General features: G+C 35.3%; 1 protein-coding gene across 11 annotated transcripts in view; it reads left to right on the forward strand.

Moving 5' to 3' along the window:
- Positions 1 to 16,621, forward strand: part of ULK4 (unc-51 like kinase 4) — a 255,213-nt gene that overhangs the window by 119,573 nt on the left and 119,019 nt on the right. For 10 of the 11 annotated variants that reach the window (XM_054190816.1, XM_054190817.1, XM_054190813.1 and 7 more), the window contains one exon: positions 4,153 to 4,201. The exons of the other annotated variant lie outside the window; for it this stretch is intronic. In XM_054190816.1, the coding sequence (XP_054046791.1) occupies positions 4,153 to 4,201 (49 nt within the window). The remainder of the gene's footprint in view (positions 1 to 4,152; positions 4,202 to 16,621) is intronic. 11 annotated transcript variants of the gene reach the window in all.

A 16,621-nucleotide genomic window follows, 5' to 3' on the forward strand; every position in this document is an offset into this window, starting at 1 on the left:
GAAAAAAACTCATGACAATACTATAATGTAGTGATTTTTGAAAAGGAAGAGACTTAAGAGCACAAATATTAGTGTTTTGGAAAATTCACAACGCTCTATTTTTATAGAAGAATTTTGCCATTTCCTTTATTTAGGGACCAGCTGCCACCGTAGGTATAGCCTGCCTACAGGAAAATCCTACCTATAGTGGAGGAAAACAGCAATCTAGATGTGGAAGGTATGGGTTTGTATTTGAGCAGAGAATTTACTTTAAAAGTTTAGTTTGAAAAAAAAAAAAGCTAAATAAGAATATGTAATTGTTTTAATGTGACTATTTTAATTGAAGGAATAAAATAGTGACAGTATTAAATTGCTTTGCAAGTCACACAAGATCAGAAGTTTTATTAATTTCTCACTTTTTTTTTAACTTGGTATAATACCTATCTTGAACACGTACAACTGAAATATCCCATCACATTTTCATCAAAGAATTCTGAATAGGGAACCAGTACAGATATTCTTGATGCCCAATAAGAAAGGAGATTAGTCTTATGCTCTCTCCTCAAGACTGCCTTCATTAGTGTGTACCAGAATGAGTCATGTGAGAAGTGAATGCAAGGCAGTGTGAATTCATATATGGTACTTCCTTTTGCATGCAAATGCTGGGACAGAAAACTCTGAACCAGAAGTTCTGTTGTAAGGCTTTAACTTCAAAGTAGGTGCCTGGGATTGTTAAGGGATCACACCTGTAGCAAAAAACTTCTGTTCTGCATTGTGTCCTGCAGTAGGTTTGTATTTTGCAAGAAGGCAATTTAGGATGTCTTAGAAAAACAAAACGTGTCTATTTTTTGAAAGCAAAATCAAAGGTATAATCTCATTCTGAAAATTGTTAGAGTTAAAAATTCAGATTGTACTGATGACAAGTCTTATAAAATCCGATGACTGGTTACTTTGAGCCAGTATTGTTTATTTCAATTTAAAGAAGAAAAAGGCGAGTACTTGATATTTAGAATTATAATTTGCTTATATGTACAATTATGATTCTATATGTTTTCCAAACAGGATAGGACCTAATTTAATATAAATTTTTAAAAAGTCTACAAAGAAGCAAACTACTTTTGATTTAGAATATGACCACTCTCTGAAATAAATCCCATAGCTAAAATCCTCTTCTATCTCCTTTAAGACTTTTCCTTTGTAAAACTTTTTTTTTTTTTTTTTTTTTTTTTTTTTTTTTTACAAAAGATATCAATGAAGAATGTGATAATGTCACTCTCTCTCTAATGCACAAAGTTGGGATAAATCAGATTTAAGCTTTGTCTTAATACATTGTTTGATGTGAGTTTATGCTTAAGTTATACATATAACTTTCTTGAAAGGCTGTAGCTATTTCTTGTTTGAATCATAAAGGTTTGCAGGTGACCTTTAAGAATAGCCATATTGGCTATAGTTTTCATATTAGCTTATCTCAGCAGAAAGTATAGCTGACTTTGTAGAAATCAGGACTGCTTAAAGGTTTTGAAACCAATTGTTTCATATTTACTCCTTACCACAAAGGAGTTTTTCTGTTTTGCCTCAACTAGGGTTGCTTACCTATTCTTGGTATTTGATTGTATTTTACTGGCAATGTGTTCTCAGTTTAAATGCTGCTTACATAGCAAAGTAAGTAGCTTTTGCTGGGGTAAGTAATTCCAATATGCCCTGAACATAAGGTTTGTGCTGGCAAAACTTCATTTTGTCATTATGATTGCTGTTACAATAGTTGCTCTTTTTGGTAGTCTGTGGTGGTTAAATGACCTTTTTTTACATCCAGGAGTTTTATAACCACGTCAGCAAAATTCTGCTTACAGGCATGGTCTAAACTTTTAATTAAACTAGTAGATTTGGCCCTGGAAAATGAACCTCAAATATAATAACTCTTCTTATCTGCAGTCCTGGGACTCTCTTATGACCTGGCTGTGTCTAAGGTGCCATAACTGTCTATTTAAAGGTTGTTAGATGGCACTGGGGAGAATGGCTTCTAGGTTCTCCTGACCCGTGTAGGGAACTTGTTGGAATTTCCCTTGCATATGGATATTTTTTCCGTCAACTTAAAAAGAACACAAATTGTCCTTAAATTCAGGCTTCTCAACTTTAGAAATAACAAGTTTCTTTCCCTATATAAACCCTTCTTTCTCTCTCAGAATGTATTATGTTTTCTGTTGGGTATAACTTCTTTTACACATTCCTGTATGCAAGAAAGATAGAACACACCTGGTTGAACAAGGCTGCTACTTACCTACATTAAACATGTTCATAGAGGTGCATACAGTTATATTGTTCTGTTATGCCTCGACCAATTTAGTGGATGAGTTTTACTTGTCTCTAAGTCTGCATGCTGGTGCTGTACAATGTAATAAAGCTTCTTAGCTAAGCCCCTACTCCCACCCTGACTTCATATAGATTCTATATGGTCATCATTAATACATTTAGGTGAATGCAAGGATCACAGAAATGGGAAAACTATATGAAACAGGAAATCATTATTTATACTTAGTGCACATATATGGCTTCTAAGTAATTCTCAGTTCTTCATAAATAGTGGTTGTTAGCATGTCTTTCATTCCTTGTTACTGTATTATATTTCCTTACATAACATGATTTCGGTAAATATAAGCGACCAGGGCTCTGATAGGTGACATTAATGTAAATAAAGCATTTTATGATTTTATGAGCCTTGGATGTTTCTTCTAGCCGCCTTTCAATTTTCTCATTAAATTCATAGAAGAGAACGTGCTATTCCTTTTAGTTGCTTCAGTCCACAGTCTAGTGCTTTAGCTTATACTATCCATAAAAATAGTACCTTCTCCTCTTTTCTTACTGGAGATGAATAAAAACTCTTAAATGGAAAAGTGTAATTTTAGGAACATATGGGTTCTTTTTAACAAATAGTTTACCAAACAGAATTAATCTGATTATTGTTGTACCAGAATCCCATATAGGGCATTATACAGTAAAGCTTCAAACATGAAACTAAATGCTTATTTTAGTCAAATATAACTCCTGTTTATGCACAGAGAACTATATTATATAACTTTGTGTTTTTAACTGACATACTACTTGCAAGACAATTTTGTAGTATGTTGTATGCCGAGTTCCCTGAATAAGTATGCAAATGCATCTGCTTCAGGTTGAGCATACAGTAATAGTGGACATCCTCAACACTTTCAGATGTGCTCTCTGTGTTTGAGTTTTGCATTTATTAAATGGACTTCCTAATACAATCTTATCTTATAGCTGTATCATAAGGCTAAACCTACCTATTGTTTATGAAGCAGTTCAGTAACGTTATAAAGACACAAGCGAAAATCTTCAAAACACAAAAATTGGTGTTCTCTGTGGTGTTTGGTGAGGGGGCATCGAGTGCAGTGTGTAAGGAAAAGGGAGAATCATTCTTCAAATTAGTATAATACAGGAAAGACTGTGTAATCTTATAGTTCATATGTCATCTTAGTGTTTGTGAGAGAGACATACTTTACTAATAAATATAAAGCATATTGGGTTCTAAGACTAGAAAAGACTGCATTAATGTACAGTATTACTGTTTTTTGAGAATATTCCTCTTTCTTATAAATATATATATACTGGTTTGTATCTGATTTTAAAATTCTGGAGAATATAGTTAAATTCTTTTGGGTAACCACTCCTTGGTATTGTCAAGAGAAGTGGCTGGCAAACGTATATGTTAAACCCAAGAAGTCAGTTAACGTAGCATGCTTTAAAAAACACAGCATATCTATAATTTCACTATATGCTCTGAGTCTATTAATTCAGATTCTTTACTGGTGCACACTGACTGTTCCATAGTATGTATGGTGTTATATTTCTGAATTTTGATTAATTTCTGCTATTTAAAAATATTAATTTAATTACTGTTCCGCTCACTTGAAACGCATCAATGAAGCAGACCTCAAACTAATTTCCAAAGCAGTATAACATTGCTGTTTCTATTTAATAGCTGAAGCGGAGCTCATTTTGTTGAGAGCTAGTCAAAGGCTGGGGTTCTGGGTCATGGATTTTGGCAACAGCTATTCTACTACTCTTCTCCTTTTGTGAATTTAGTATGTTAAATAAGAATTCGCTACTTCTTCTCTTTTTAAATAAGTCTTAATTTAAATAAATATGTTTTTACAGCCTTGTGGAAGAAACCCGTCTTTTTCCAGTTCTTTTCCAAGTCATCTTGGTAAGAATAATTTTTATATATATATATATATAAATAGATAGGTATCATGTCTCCTAAATCATGTCAAACTAATAATTTTCATTAGGCATGTTGATAAAATCATAAGATGTGAATAAAATGAAATTGACCAGTCTGTCAATACACAAAAGAATCTAGAGTAAGCAGCCATGTATGTGGTTTTCACCAACTGATCTGTGTAAAAAGTTTCTTTTATAAGATAAATACTTTGTTCCTTGAACAAAATAAAAGCCTCAAAAATAGAGTTAATGAGCTTGATCCTTAATTAGAGCTATAGATTTACCCAACCCAAGCAAGAAATACTGAGGGATTTGCATTTTATTTAACAATATCAAACTTGAGGTTGATCCTGTTGGCATGATAGTGCCAATTCCCAATATTTGCTTTTAGAATTTCTTTCAATATAAAGTATCAAGGATATGATTTTCAGATAGTTGCATGATGAATTTCCATCCTTAATAAGATCTGCCACTTAGGAAGGTCATAAAAACTGTTGATGGTTTTGTGTCTCTGAAATGTTGCAAAACAAATATGTTAATGAAGAAGAAAAATGTGTAGGCTAATTTGGAAGCTGGGTACTGTGCTATCCACTATCCTTTTTATTGCTAAATTCCACAATCTCTTGTTTATATTTTCAATCTGTTTGTTCATTAAGTTGTATGAGGTAAGTTTCCTGTCATGTAAGCATGCTCCTGATGAATACTAAATAGGCATTATAAATAAATATGCATAATTTATGCAGTGCATGCTTGGTTTTATATCATTCTTGAAATTCAGTCTTACTTGGGGTAGATGATGTTCATAAATGTGATTCTGAATCAACTTTGATTTTTCCTTTCTTAAGTATTTTAATCTTCACTCTTCCCTTGCAGTGATTTATTTCACTGCCTATCATTTTAAATCTCTTTAATACCGCACACCCTTTTTTATTAAAGTAACCTCTTTTGTGATAGATATAGTGATAGATTTTTCCAGTAGCATACAGAACACACTTTATGATATTTTGTGTACGTATATGTACAAATCACTTCTTGTGATAAGTATTAACAATAAAAACAACATTTTACAGTAGTTCATAAATCGTTTTGACCTGGGATGAGTACTGCTTTTAGGTAATAACAAAAGAGGAACACAGTAAAATATGACAGTCAAATGTTTCGTGTTAATATCCTGAAATATCAAATTAATGTTTGAAACATTTCCAGGTGTTGGAATCTCAAAATTTAACTGCCAGTATATACATATGCATATATATGTTAGTATATAGCTATGAGTATTTGAACATGGTTATGCTCTCTAGAAATATTGCCAGATCTTGAAAAACTTTTTATATTGTATCTATAGTCATGGAATTTAAAATGTGCGTATGTCGTGCCATGTAATTAGGATAAATTGCAGTCAGTCATAAATGCTCCCTCCTTACCTCCCCCCACACAGCTTGACCTCCTGAGTTCTAGAAATAGGTTTTTTTGAGAGTAAAAAGCAGTTAAGCTTAAAATTGTCTGCATGACTGGTGGTCTGTGAAGGTTTCACAGCTCTCTTATACCTGTGTTGCTATCTTTGAGCTTACGGTTAGAGTTGTGACAGGAAAAAGCTTATGGCTTTTAGGGAGAAAAAAATTAATCCCCTTACAACACACTTTGTTTGAGAAGGACGCTTGCAGTAGCTTCAGTCGTCATGTATAGCGGTCGAGCTTTAACAGTACACTGGCTGTCAGCTGTGGTCTTGTTTGGCTCAAGGGATGTGAGACCCTAAATAGGTTGCCACCTACCTTACTGTTCCCCTTTTTTCCCTACAGAAAAGTGAATTCAGAAAAGGAACGTTGGGCAATTGGGGGAAGGCTCAGGAGCCAGGACTAATCAGACTGTAAGGATTAATCATGAGGGTGTTTTTCCTTATGACTAGAACAAATTAGCAAACTCTTTCATTATAGGTTTCGGAAATAATTTTCATGGTCATATGAGTGAGTGAGGGGAGCTGCATATCTTACTTCCCATTACTGTCCATAAACTAGTCTTTGGCTAAGTTTATACTTTTATTGGTTTCGAGAAACACCACAGATCAGTAACATTAAGCTCTGTGGCATTGTACCTAGTTTTGTACCTGGTTTTACCAGACCCTGAACTATTGAATTTGAATTATGCTTCAAAGTCAATACACTATTTTATAGTATTATTAAGTTAATGTAGAGCTATTAGTATCAAGTTCAAGGAATATCACTAGTATTTCATAATTTTCCATGCCAAGACCAAGTGCCCAATGTGTTTGCTATGTATCATTAAATGTAGTTCATGTTATTTCCAGCAATGGCATTGACAGGACATTGACTCTTTTAGGCTCTGAAGGGAAATTGGGCTCAGAATTGGAAAGTGTCTCCAGGAGCAGTCTTTATTTCTAGACTTTTAATACAATCAAAGTGGTATTGAACATACTAGCTTTGATCTAGCTATCACAACAGTGAGGACATGATGGCTTGCAGATACTGGGCAATTCAGAAGAAATAAGTTTTAATGTGACTGCTTCTCGCTGATCGTTGACGTAGAGTTGCACTCCTTCATATACTGCTTACTACCCTATGTTGCGGTCTAAGCAATAACACAGAGATCTGGCAGTTTCTTACCATCTATCATGTACCTGGATCAGTTAGATCTCTGAACTCAGCTGAATCACACCAAATGTACCCTTTCATATAATTTCTGACTGTGATTCTAAAAACGTTATAGCTGCCGAACAAAAGGAGCTGGGTCAGTGAAAAAGGCTGTTATTGTCTACCTAAAAAGTTGTTCTAAGAGAATAGCTATTAGTTTTATTCACCTGAGCTAGAGTTTAGTTACTGATCTATTAGTAAGAGGCATTAAATATGGTTGCTGTTCCCCTGGAAACCCTCAACACTCATTTAGCACTCAATACTAAGTTACATTTAGGAGATGCAAATTAATAGTGCACTTTGTGAATATGTGAAAGACCTGGATACAGTTCTTTGTTGCAAAACTTCAGAGAGGAATTTCTTGTTACACCTGAATGCAAATTAATTTCATCAGTACTCTGATGCCAGATCCTAGTGCTAGTGGTTACATAGGTGATGAATAGTTCTACAAAGCAATATGAACGTATGACTGCTGCATGAGCAGGCATTTCTCTTGCTATAATGTCTAATAAGAACAGTGAAGATATTGTGATGTGTATCTGTGGAAAAAGGGAGACGTATTGCCAATGCTCAGGACAGTAAGTGATTGAAAAACAGAAGGAAAGCTGGCATCATAATGTGCAAAATCTAAAAGGTACAACCTCCCCCTTGGTAATGAGATTAAAAATAATGAGCCAAATTCCATGATGACGTAAATGATCCAAAAGTTGGGTTGATGTGAGGTATAAATAGGAAATTCTGCTGTTGATGAAGTAGAAGGGATTGTAGCAGGAAAAGTTACTGTGGGATGTGTTTCATGTTTTACTTTCCTACTGCCTTTTTCTGCTATATCCTTAGTATTATGTTTGTAATATATTTTATGGCGTCGAACCTGTGATCTGTCTGAAATATCAGTATATTATATACAAAATATTCTTTTTTTAATAGTATCTTATAATGCTGGAGTGAGGTTGATAAAGGTATTGGAAGTGTTTTACTCCTATATTTATAAATCATGGCTATTTGTATTTTAGATTGTTGCCAAGATTTTGCTGAGTAGCTAGTGATGAAGTTGGCATATATGTTATTTTCTGTGCTACGTTACTTTTTAGAGGGGGTAGAATGGGGGGCCTCCACACATAAATATTACCAGGCCTTCCTTTAGGGTTATCTGAATCTAAGCTATTACACGGAATAGAAATTCTGTGTAGTTGGTGAAATTCTATTTTTCTGCCTATAAGTTTTAAAACTAAAGCTAACGATGCTTGTGATCAGGAGCTCAATGCTATCCTCTTTTTAAAGCTCAGTAGTCAATTGTGTGCTTGTCCTATTAAAATCTCTAATGTATCTTTTAATTACACCAGCATCTCATAGACTTCAATTTTTGATGTCAAATGTTTTTTTCCAATATTCTGTATTTTAACAGTCAGTGATCACATGACAAACGTGGCAACATGGATTTAAAAGCATATCCTTCTAATAAAAATTACTTCATAGTAAGATTGAAAGTTATTATATGTATAAATTGTATCTTATTATTAAGTACCGCCAACCAGTGGTAGATATTGTCTTAGTGTCTAAACTGTAAAATCTAATTGAAAGGTAAAAATGTAATGATTATTTTATTTATATGTTAAACTATCCTTAACACAAGCAAGTCCGCATCTTTTCCTCACATTTTTTGAAATAATGAAAATTAATTTTAAAATGACAAATTTTAATTTATTTTCCTTTAAATACAGTGGAAAGCTGTTACTATAAAAAGAAATATTTTTCTTTTTGTAGTCATATTCATATATATTTATTTGTTTTTTCCTAGTTGTGTCTAGGTTTGAGGTTTTATACTGTCTCTGTGTATTTTGGGACTGCTGTATGAGTCCATGTTAAAAAGTTTAATAGCAGAATTGGACGCCTTAAACTAAAGGATCATATATACTGCTCATGTTTTTGATAGACTGCAGTAAACCTGTGCTTGAATGCTCAAAAAAATTCTTCAAAATCATTGTTGTGCTGGCAGACACTGATCCTCTTGAAAGCTGTGCTTTGCTTACCTTGTTGTAATTGCAGTTGAAAATTAAGTTCATTATTCTATTGAGCACTCAGGAAGAGAGTATCAGTTATGCATGATTATAAGAAGAATTGTAACACATCAAAATTAGTTAAACATATTCATACTTTAAAAGAAGAAACAAACCACTCCGGTTTTATTTGGGTAACTCCTTTTCACGAAACTAAGTATTTTGTGGAAATTTTGTCTAATGAGGGGATACATAGCCACGCATAACTAGATTGCTTTGGTTTTTTTTAAAAATTAAAAATAATTTTAACCAAAGCCCTTAAAAAAAAAAAGTTGTGAGAAAGAAGTTGCATAGCAACCAAATGGAATCAGCGGTTGGATTTTATATTTCATTTTGAATTTTAACTGGAGGAAAAAAATTTAGCTTCAGGAAATGGTTATGGTCAGAGATTCCACTCGTTGTGATCCAGTTAAAGCAATGAAGCCACCCACTTAGATCAGTTTAAAAATAGTTCTTGTTGTCTGACAAGCCTTTCCTGTGAAAATACTATAAAAAAAGAAAAAAAAAAAACATTGGAGAGGAAAAGTAGGAGCTTCATCATTCCCATTTTGCTTGGTTTCTGTTTCCTACTGAGAGACTGCAGTCAAATTTCATTAGAGGGAAGAGGTAGAGGCGTTTTTCTGTTTAGCAGCCACGTGGATGACGGGTACGGAGGAACATGTATCAGAGGTTATTGCAACAGTTGAAGAGTCAGTTGACTTCTGTCTGCTAAACTAAACACCTTGTAGTCCAGCATGGCGCATGCTTTGTTGGATGTCTAGAAGAATGGGGAGCATGTTTCTAATTCTTACAAATACTTGTAGATCATGCAGGATGGATACTTAAAACAGTAGAATAGGAGACTCTTGTTCCTATATTCTGTAGAGAGTACAAGCTTATGCTGCCGAACTCATCTGCTGGAAAAAAATTAGGATAGCGAATATGGCAAATGATACAAGCTCTAGCACTTAGTGCAGATAGGCAGTTGGTCCTCTGTGCTGTAAATGAGTCTTGAGCTGAAGTCCCTCTTTAAGCTCTGTGCTTGCATGAGAAGGTTAATACTGTTAGTAACTGATAGCTATTGACATTTCACTCCAGTCTGCTGGCATACTCAATCCTTTATTTAGCATCATTCCTCTATTAAAAAAATCAATGCAAAGATATCTGGGAATGGTTAGGCAACATATGTTTTAAAGAACAGCAAATAGTATTTATTTTAATAGCTTAGTGTGTGGTATTCTTGTTCCTGGCTGTGTATTCAATGCTGTTATAAAAAGTTAAATGCAATGGCTCATTTTGGTGTATTTTGTCTGCTCATTACTGCTTTTAGGGAAAATCTGCATTTATAAGGTATCTGAAATTAGATTCTAAGAATGATTTTTGTGGCTTCTACAGGATGGACATTAGTTATAGTTAGGAACGGTACATTTATCCATATGAATATATCTCTTTTTTTGTGTTTGTGAAGTATGCATGTTTCCTAAAATCTACTAGATTTAAAACCCAAATTGTATGCTGGGGCAATATATGTAAAACTGCTGTGACAGATTAGGAATGTAATCTATGAGGATTTATGAAAGTGAAAATGCCAAAATCCTATTTTAATGGGTGGTTTATAAAGCAAAATAATTGCTTGTTTTGAAAGAGATTTAATATCCAAAGGTAGATTAAGGAGAAACTAGTGAAAAAAGTGTTAGGCTATCTTAAAATTTGTATGTTTGGAATGATAAAAAATTATGAGATACAGTTTAAAGAAGATGACTACTGCAAATGTAAAAATTAATATGAGTAGAAGAACACTTTAACAACAGAATGGTCTAAATCTTTTCCAAACTGACAAATTTCTTACTAATATGTTGAAGTCTTGTGTCAACATTCAGTAAGGTATTATATTTATTCCTTTTTAATGCTAAATCAAATAAATAGACGTGTTTCTAAAGACTGAAGAAGATATTGTAAAAGGCAGTAGGGTACAGTATGTTAATTTCCAGTTTTCGAGGAGTAAAATATGTCTCCTCTGGTAGAAATGTTGCTTTTTTCATTACTCCGTTAACTTGCTTAAACATATTAAGGATGAGAAGCCTGAGACTACTTATCTCTTTTAAATTGCTGACTTGAAAATAGTGTATGCTTCAAAGGGATAAGCCTGAATATTAGAACGCACGCTCTTGGAAATAAACATGTGTAAGTATAACTCTCCTGAGAATTTTTTAGCAGAAAGCATAATCTTACTAAAAGAACACTTTTATGGAAACTTTTTTTTTTTTGGTCAGTAGTTTTTCAGTCAGGAGTTTCTGGGGAACTGTTTATATATCTATACATCTGTAAATGTTTGATTAGTGTTGAATCACGTTGTTAATGTGTTATGGTCAATTGTTCTAACTATTAACACTGTACACAGAATGAACTCTTAACGGTTTTGTTTTATTGATGTCTAATTATCATCTTCTTAACTGATGACGATGAAACTATTGGAAGTCAAAATGCATGGTATAAAAGCCGTTTCTGATTGTGGCTAATAATGAGAACCCTGGTATATGATTTGTTTTCCCAGATATTGTTAGATGATGTGCAGTGTTCTTCCGTATGGATAACGCAGTCATAGAATCATAATCTCAAGTTGGAAGGGACCCTGAAGGGTCATTGAGTCCACCTCTCTGTTCCTTGCAGGACTACCTAAAACTAAATAATATGACTAAGAGCATCACCCAGACCCTCCTTGAACTCTGTCAGGCTTGGTGCCATGACCACTTCCCTGGGAGCCTGTTCCAGTGACCTAGCACCTTCTCAGTGAAGAACCTTTTCCTAATGTGCAATCTGAACTTAACCGTGATGCAGCTTCATTCCATTTCCTTGCGTCCTATCACTGGTCACCAGAGAGAGGAGATCCACACCTCCCCTTCCGCTGCCCTCCTTGAGAAAGTTGTAGGCTGCAACGAGGTCACCCCTCAGCCTTCTCCAAGCTGAACAAACCAAGTGACCTCAGCTGCTCCTTGTAAGTCTTTCGCCTGAGACCTTTCACCATCTTGGTTCCCCTCCTCTGACACACTCTAATAGTTTGATGTGCTTATGTTGAGGTGCCCAAAACTGCACACAGTACCCGAGATGAGGCCGCAGTGTAGAGGCGGACAATCCCCTCAACCGGCTGGCTATGCTGTCTCAATGCATCTCAGGACACGGTCAGCCCTTTTGGCTGTCAGGACACACTGTTGACTCATTTTCAACTTGCCACCAACCCAAACCCCGAGATCTCTGTCCGTGGGGCTGCTCTCCAGCCTCTTGTCCCTAGTGAAAAGGTCAGCTAATTTTGCTACAAACGCTAATAGGAGAAGGATTTGACTTTTTTGGTATCATTGTAACTTATGCTAGACTTTCAACATGTCTTCACAATTAATGTATGAATGTCCTCCCATACTTGCAGAAGACCTACGTAGTTTGAAGAAATCTGATGGAAAGGACTGGAACTGGAATGTCAGAAGTGACGGGAACATATTCTAGGGACGTAGGGACCATGTGGCAACCACATGCTCATCATTTGGAGGGGTGCCATACACCTCTGAGTTGAAGTGTGCCACTTTTGTGTTCTTTTTATGAATATTGTAAGCTTGGGATAATGAAGGAAATACTGTATAATTAAAACTTTTGCATGTACAAGTTTGAAAACTTTTTAGAAAGTTCCTCTTAACAGCTGCTAGCTTTAAACAGAGCTGAAATTATTTACTTTCCCTCCAGAACCTTGAGAAAAGTACTGTTGTTGGAGGTTTTTTGTTTTTCTGAGTGGTATTAGCTGATTTTCAGCTGTTCTTGTAGAATTGCTTGAATCAAATAGTTTTGACTGGTTTTAATTCAACTAGAAAGTTGGAAAATATTGAGAGGTCATAATGGTGGTAATTAAATGTGTATTTGTTACAAATGAGACAATCTGAGAACAGGGTTTCAGGTTTTTTCATTTACCTGAAGTACATGATTTGTGGGATGAAAAATGGGCTTGTTTGCAGAGTACTGAGAGAATTGAGTGCGCTGCTTCCTATTCCTGCTGATGATCCATATTTCTTCTTGACCCTGGGCAAATTGCATAACCTTTCTTTTTCAGATGTGCTTAGTGTGCTTCTATCCTTCATGTGTCCGATGGACACATTTACTCTTATAAAATTATCAGAAATTGGTGCTCGTCATTCTGAAACTAAGCCCACTTAAGGTCCCAGCTGGACTTCCTTCAAGCATAATTCTTTAATGGGTTTTCCTTATGGCAAAGTAATGTCTAAACTATAAATGTACATCACAGGAATGTAGGGATGATAAATTAATTAGGATTTAGAGGGTATTCAGACTTTATTATGAGAAGCACTGTATAATTTCTAAATAAATGTGAGCAGCCTATTTTATGACTGTATGTCTGTGTAGATCTATCACCAGTAGGATTGCTGGTGGAAAAAGATAAATATGTGAGGGGAAGCAGAGCCATCCTTTAAATCACTTTAAGGTTATAAATTGATATTGTACATAATAAAATGGCTTTTAAAAAGGAAAAATATTACTAAAGCATATCCTTCTATCACTCTTTTTCTTATCTGCAAAATTATTTTGAACCAGTGCTCCTGTTAGGGGAGGGAATAAAGTTATTTACAAAATCACCTGAAGCTCCACTTCTGAGAGAAAAATTGAGTCCACAGCATTTGTGACAGCATTATGTTCTTTTATAGGAAGGAAATTCAGCTATTTGCATCCTAAAGGAATTGCTTTCTATTGCTAGACCCTAATATTTTACTGTGTATGCTATATAACTATTTTTTTATTTCTTATTCAGTGCTAAGGAACGTAAGAAAACTCATGTATAAACAATATTCTTATGTGTTTCTTGGTATTTTTTTTTTATCCTGTCCCAGAGGTTGAAAATTTTACAGGTAATAAATATGAGTCTAAAAGACTTTAATAAGGTTTTTAAAGCTAGCTACAACGTACTAGAAAAGGAAATCACAAACAAGTAGGGAAATCTGTCGGTCTGCTTTGCAGAAATAGGGACCATGATTACTGCTGATACTAGAACACATTTCTAAGTGTTGTGATTGTTTTCCATCTCTTTGATCTCACTGTTTGTGTTTTATTTTACTGGTCTTCAATAAGCAAGCAAGCATACTGTTTTTGCAGAGGTTTTCTTTTTATAAAATGCTTCTAAGCTAGTCAAAAGTGGATGGTTGTTTTGTGTGTTATGGTATATAATGTCTTACAAGTTGTCTTTCGAAAGAAAATATTTTTACAATGCATTTCAAAGGAAAAGTTGTTACAGAGTAACAATCACTATTGTGCTTTGCATGGGCAAAATCTGTCATTATCACTTCATTGTTTTGACTGTCCCAAGAACATTTCACAGTGTTGCTTCAAAGTGATTTACGGCCCAGCTGAGGCCTCTGTTCTTTTTGCTTCTTCTGTTGATTGGGTCAAACAGCCCAGTGTTACACGGGTGCATGGTCATGACACAGTTTAAACTCTCTTCAAAACAATTAACAAATAACTATGACCCTAGTATTTGTCCAGTGTTACAGTACGGAATACAGAACTCCTGTGATCCCTTCAGGGATTGACTTGGGATCCAACACAACAGGTGTCCAAAAGTCTCCACCCCTGCAAAGGGTGGAGCATCTGCTTATTATTGTGTGCTGGCCCTTGGCTGTTGCTCAAAATCCACAAGGTTCCTACTATATCTAGAGGTTTCCCTGTTGTCCTTTTGACCTTGCTGGGCTCTGGTAGTTGACACTTTCCTTAAACCCCTCCAATTACAAAAGCTGTAATGGTGCTTATTCTGAATAACTTTTAAAAGTTAGTTTTTCTTGGAAGGCTAAATTGATTAGGAATACCTAGTTTGTCCAAATACTGAGTTCAGAAAATAATTTTAAATATATTGTAAAAGACTAATAGTGCTTACCCTGAACCTTTGACTTCTTGGAGCAAGCCCAGTTAATATACACCCTGTGATGATCAGGGCACCTGGAGCTCATGGCAGACACAGAAAGGCTGAGAGAACAGGTTTCATACAACCTTAGCAAAGAAGGCTTGGGGGGATCATATTCCTCTCTGTAGCTACCTCATGGCACAATACAGAGAAGATGACAAGTGACTTGTCTCAGCAGTGCACAATAGAAGGACAAGAGACTGAATGCAAGTTGGAAGATTTCAGCTTGATATAGGAAGAAACTTTTTGCTGTGGGGGAGGGTGGTCAAACAGTGGAACAAGGGCCCAGAGAGGTTGTAGCATCTCCATCCTTGGAGACTAAAAATTCAACTGGATGCAGACCTGACCTGAGCAAGCCTGCTTTGACAGGACTGCTTTGAGCAGGGTATTAGACTAGAGAGTTCCAAAGGTTCTTTCAATCATATCTGTTGATATGCTGGATATACATATACAACCAACTTCTGTGATTTGATTGGCCCAATCAAGTCCATCTTCCTAAAAACCAACAAAACAACCAAAACTACCCAACAGGTTGTCTCCTAGCATGTACTGTTCACTGTGTCCTACCGGTAGTTAGACATGTTAACCCCTCTAGATTGGGATCCAAGTCAGTAGTCTTCCAGGTGAGTTTCGGTTTCTGAGCTTCTACTTCCTGCTTCCTTGTATTCTTCGACCTTTAAGTAAGCAGGGTGGATGGACTGAAGTGACAATGCTTATTCAGCTGGCTTGGCTTCACTTCCATTTCTCCCCTATCTGAGCCAGCTACGTTGTATACTGCATGAGGGTGTTTTATGAGCCAAATCCAAGACAGACTGTAGGTCAGGGTTGGACGGATGGGTGGATGGACGGATGTATAAAGTCAGTGAGAGTTTCTACCAACTTGTTTTATCTGGTAATTCTCTTGGACAATTCAGGTACCTTAAATATTAGTCTTTTGTGGTTTTTGAACAGTGTTCTGAACAAATTTTTTAATTAAGAGGTGTATATATATGAGAGTTTTGTGATTGGGTGTGCTGCTATGGAGAATTTAGGGTAGCTAAAGTTGATGCTATTAGATTTTTCTCGGAAAACTGGAAGAGTTTCCTCTAAAAGTAAATGGAAAACAATTGTTCTTAGATGTTAACTAACACCTTTCTTTTTACCTCTGTCATCTTTGGAACAGTTAAGATTTGTAGAATATTTGAAATATGTATTGAGAAAGAAATTTTTTATAGTGTTTATGAGAAGAATTATTGTTTTAAAAAAAAGACAAAATTAAGGACTCATTGATGAATTCTCTATTGCAGTTTAAACTATGTTATTAAGTATTTTCATTGTTTTTTCTCTGCAATTCAGACATCCTATAAAAATCTGTTGTTTTCTCACACTAAGTAAGGATGTCTTGAATCCATGCACAGTTCAAAACACTTTAAAAAAAATACAGAAGGACATGAATTTTCACCCTGAAAGGGAAATCATATTAGTTTTTGTCATTTTATATTGATATGTAGCTTTAAATAATAGTCTCCGGTACTTCATTTTGGTGTGTTCTTCTGTCTAGCCCATTCCATCAGGAATAATTCTGTTAGTGTTCCCCCAGTTTAGTCTGAATGAGAGGGGTTTATGACCTTTTTCTCTGGTCACTGAACATTGCACCAGGAATTTCATTTCAGTCATCAGATCAGTCCGTCAGTCTTGGGATCTTACAGCAGAAGGGGGTTGAGCTTATGTTCCTTTATGATGGATGTCACCAGCAGCAGGAGTGAGAGAACAAGACTGACCATCACCAC

Source organism: Rissa tridactyla, chromosome 2 (genome assembly GCF_028500815.1).
Source record: "Rissa tridactyla isolate bRisTri1 chromosome 2, bRisTri1.patW.cur.20221130, whole genome shotgun sequence".
Classification (NCBI taxonomy): Eukaryota; Metazoa; Chordata; class Aves; order Charadriiformes; family Laridae; genus Rissa; species Rissa tridactyla.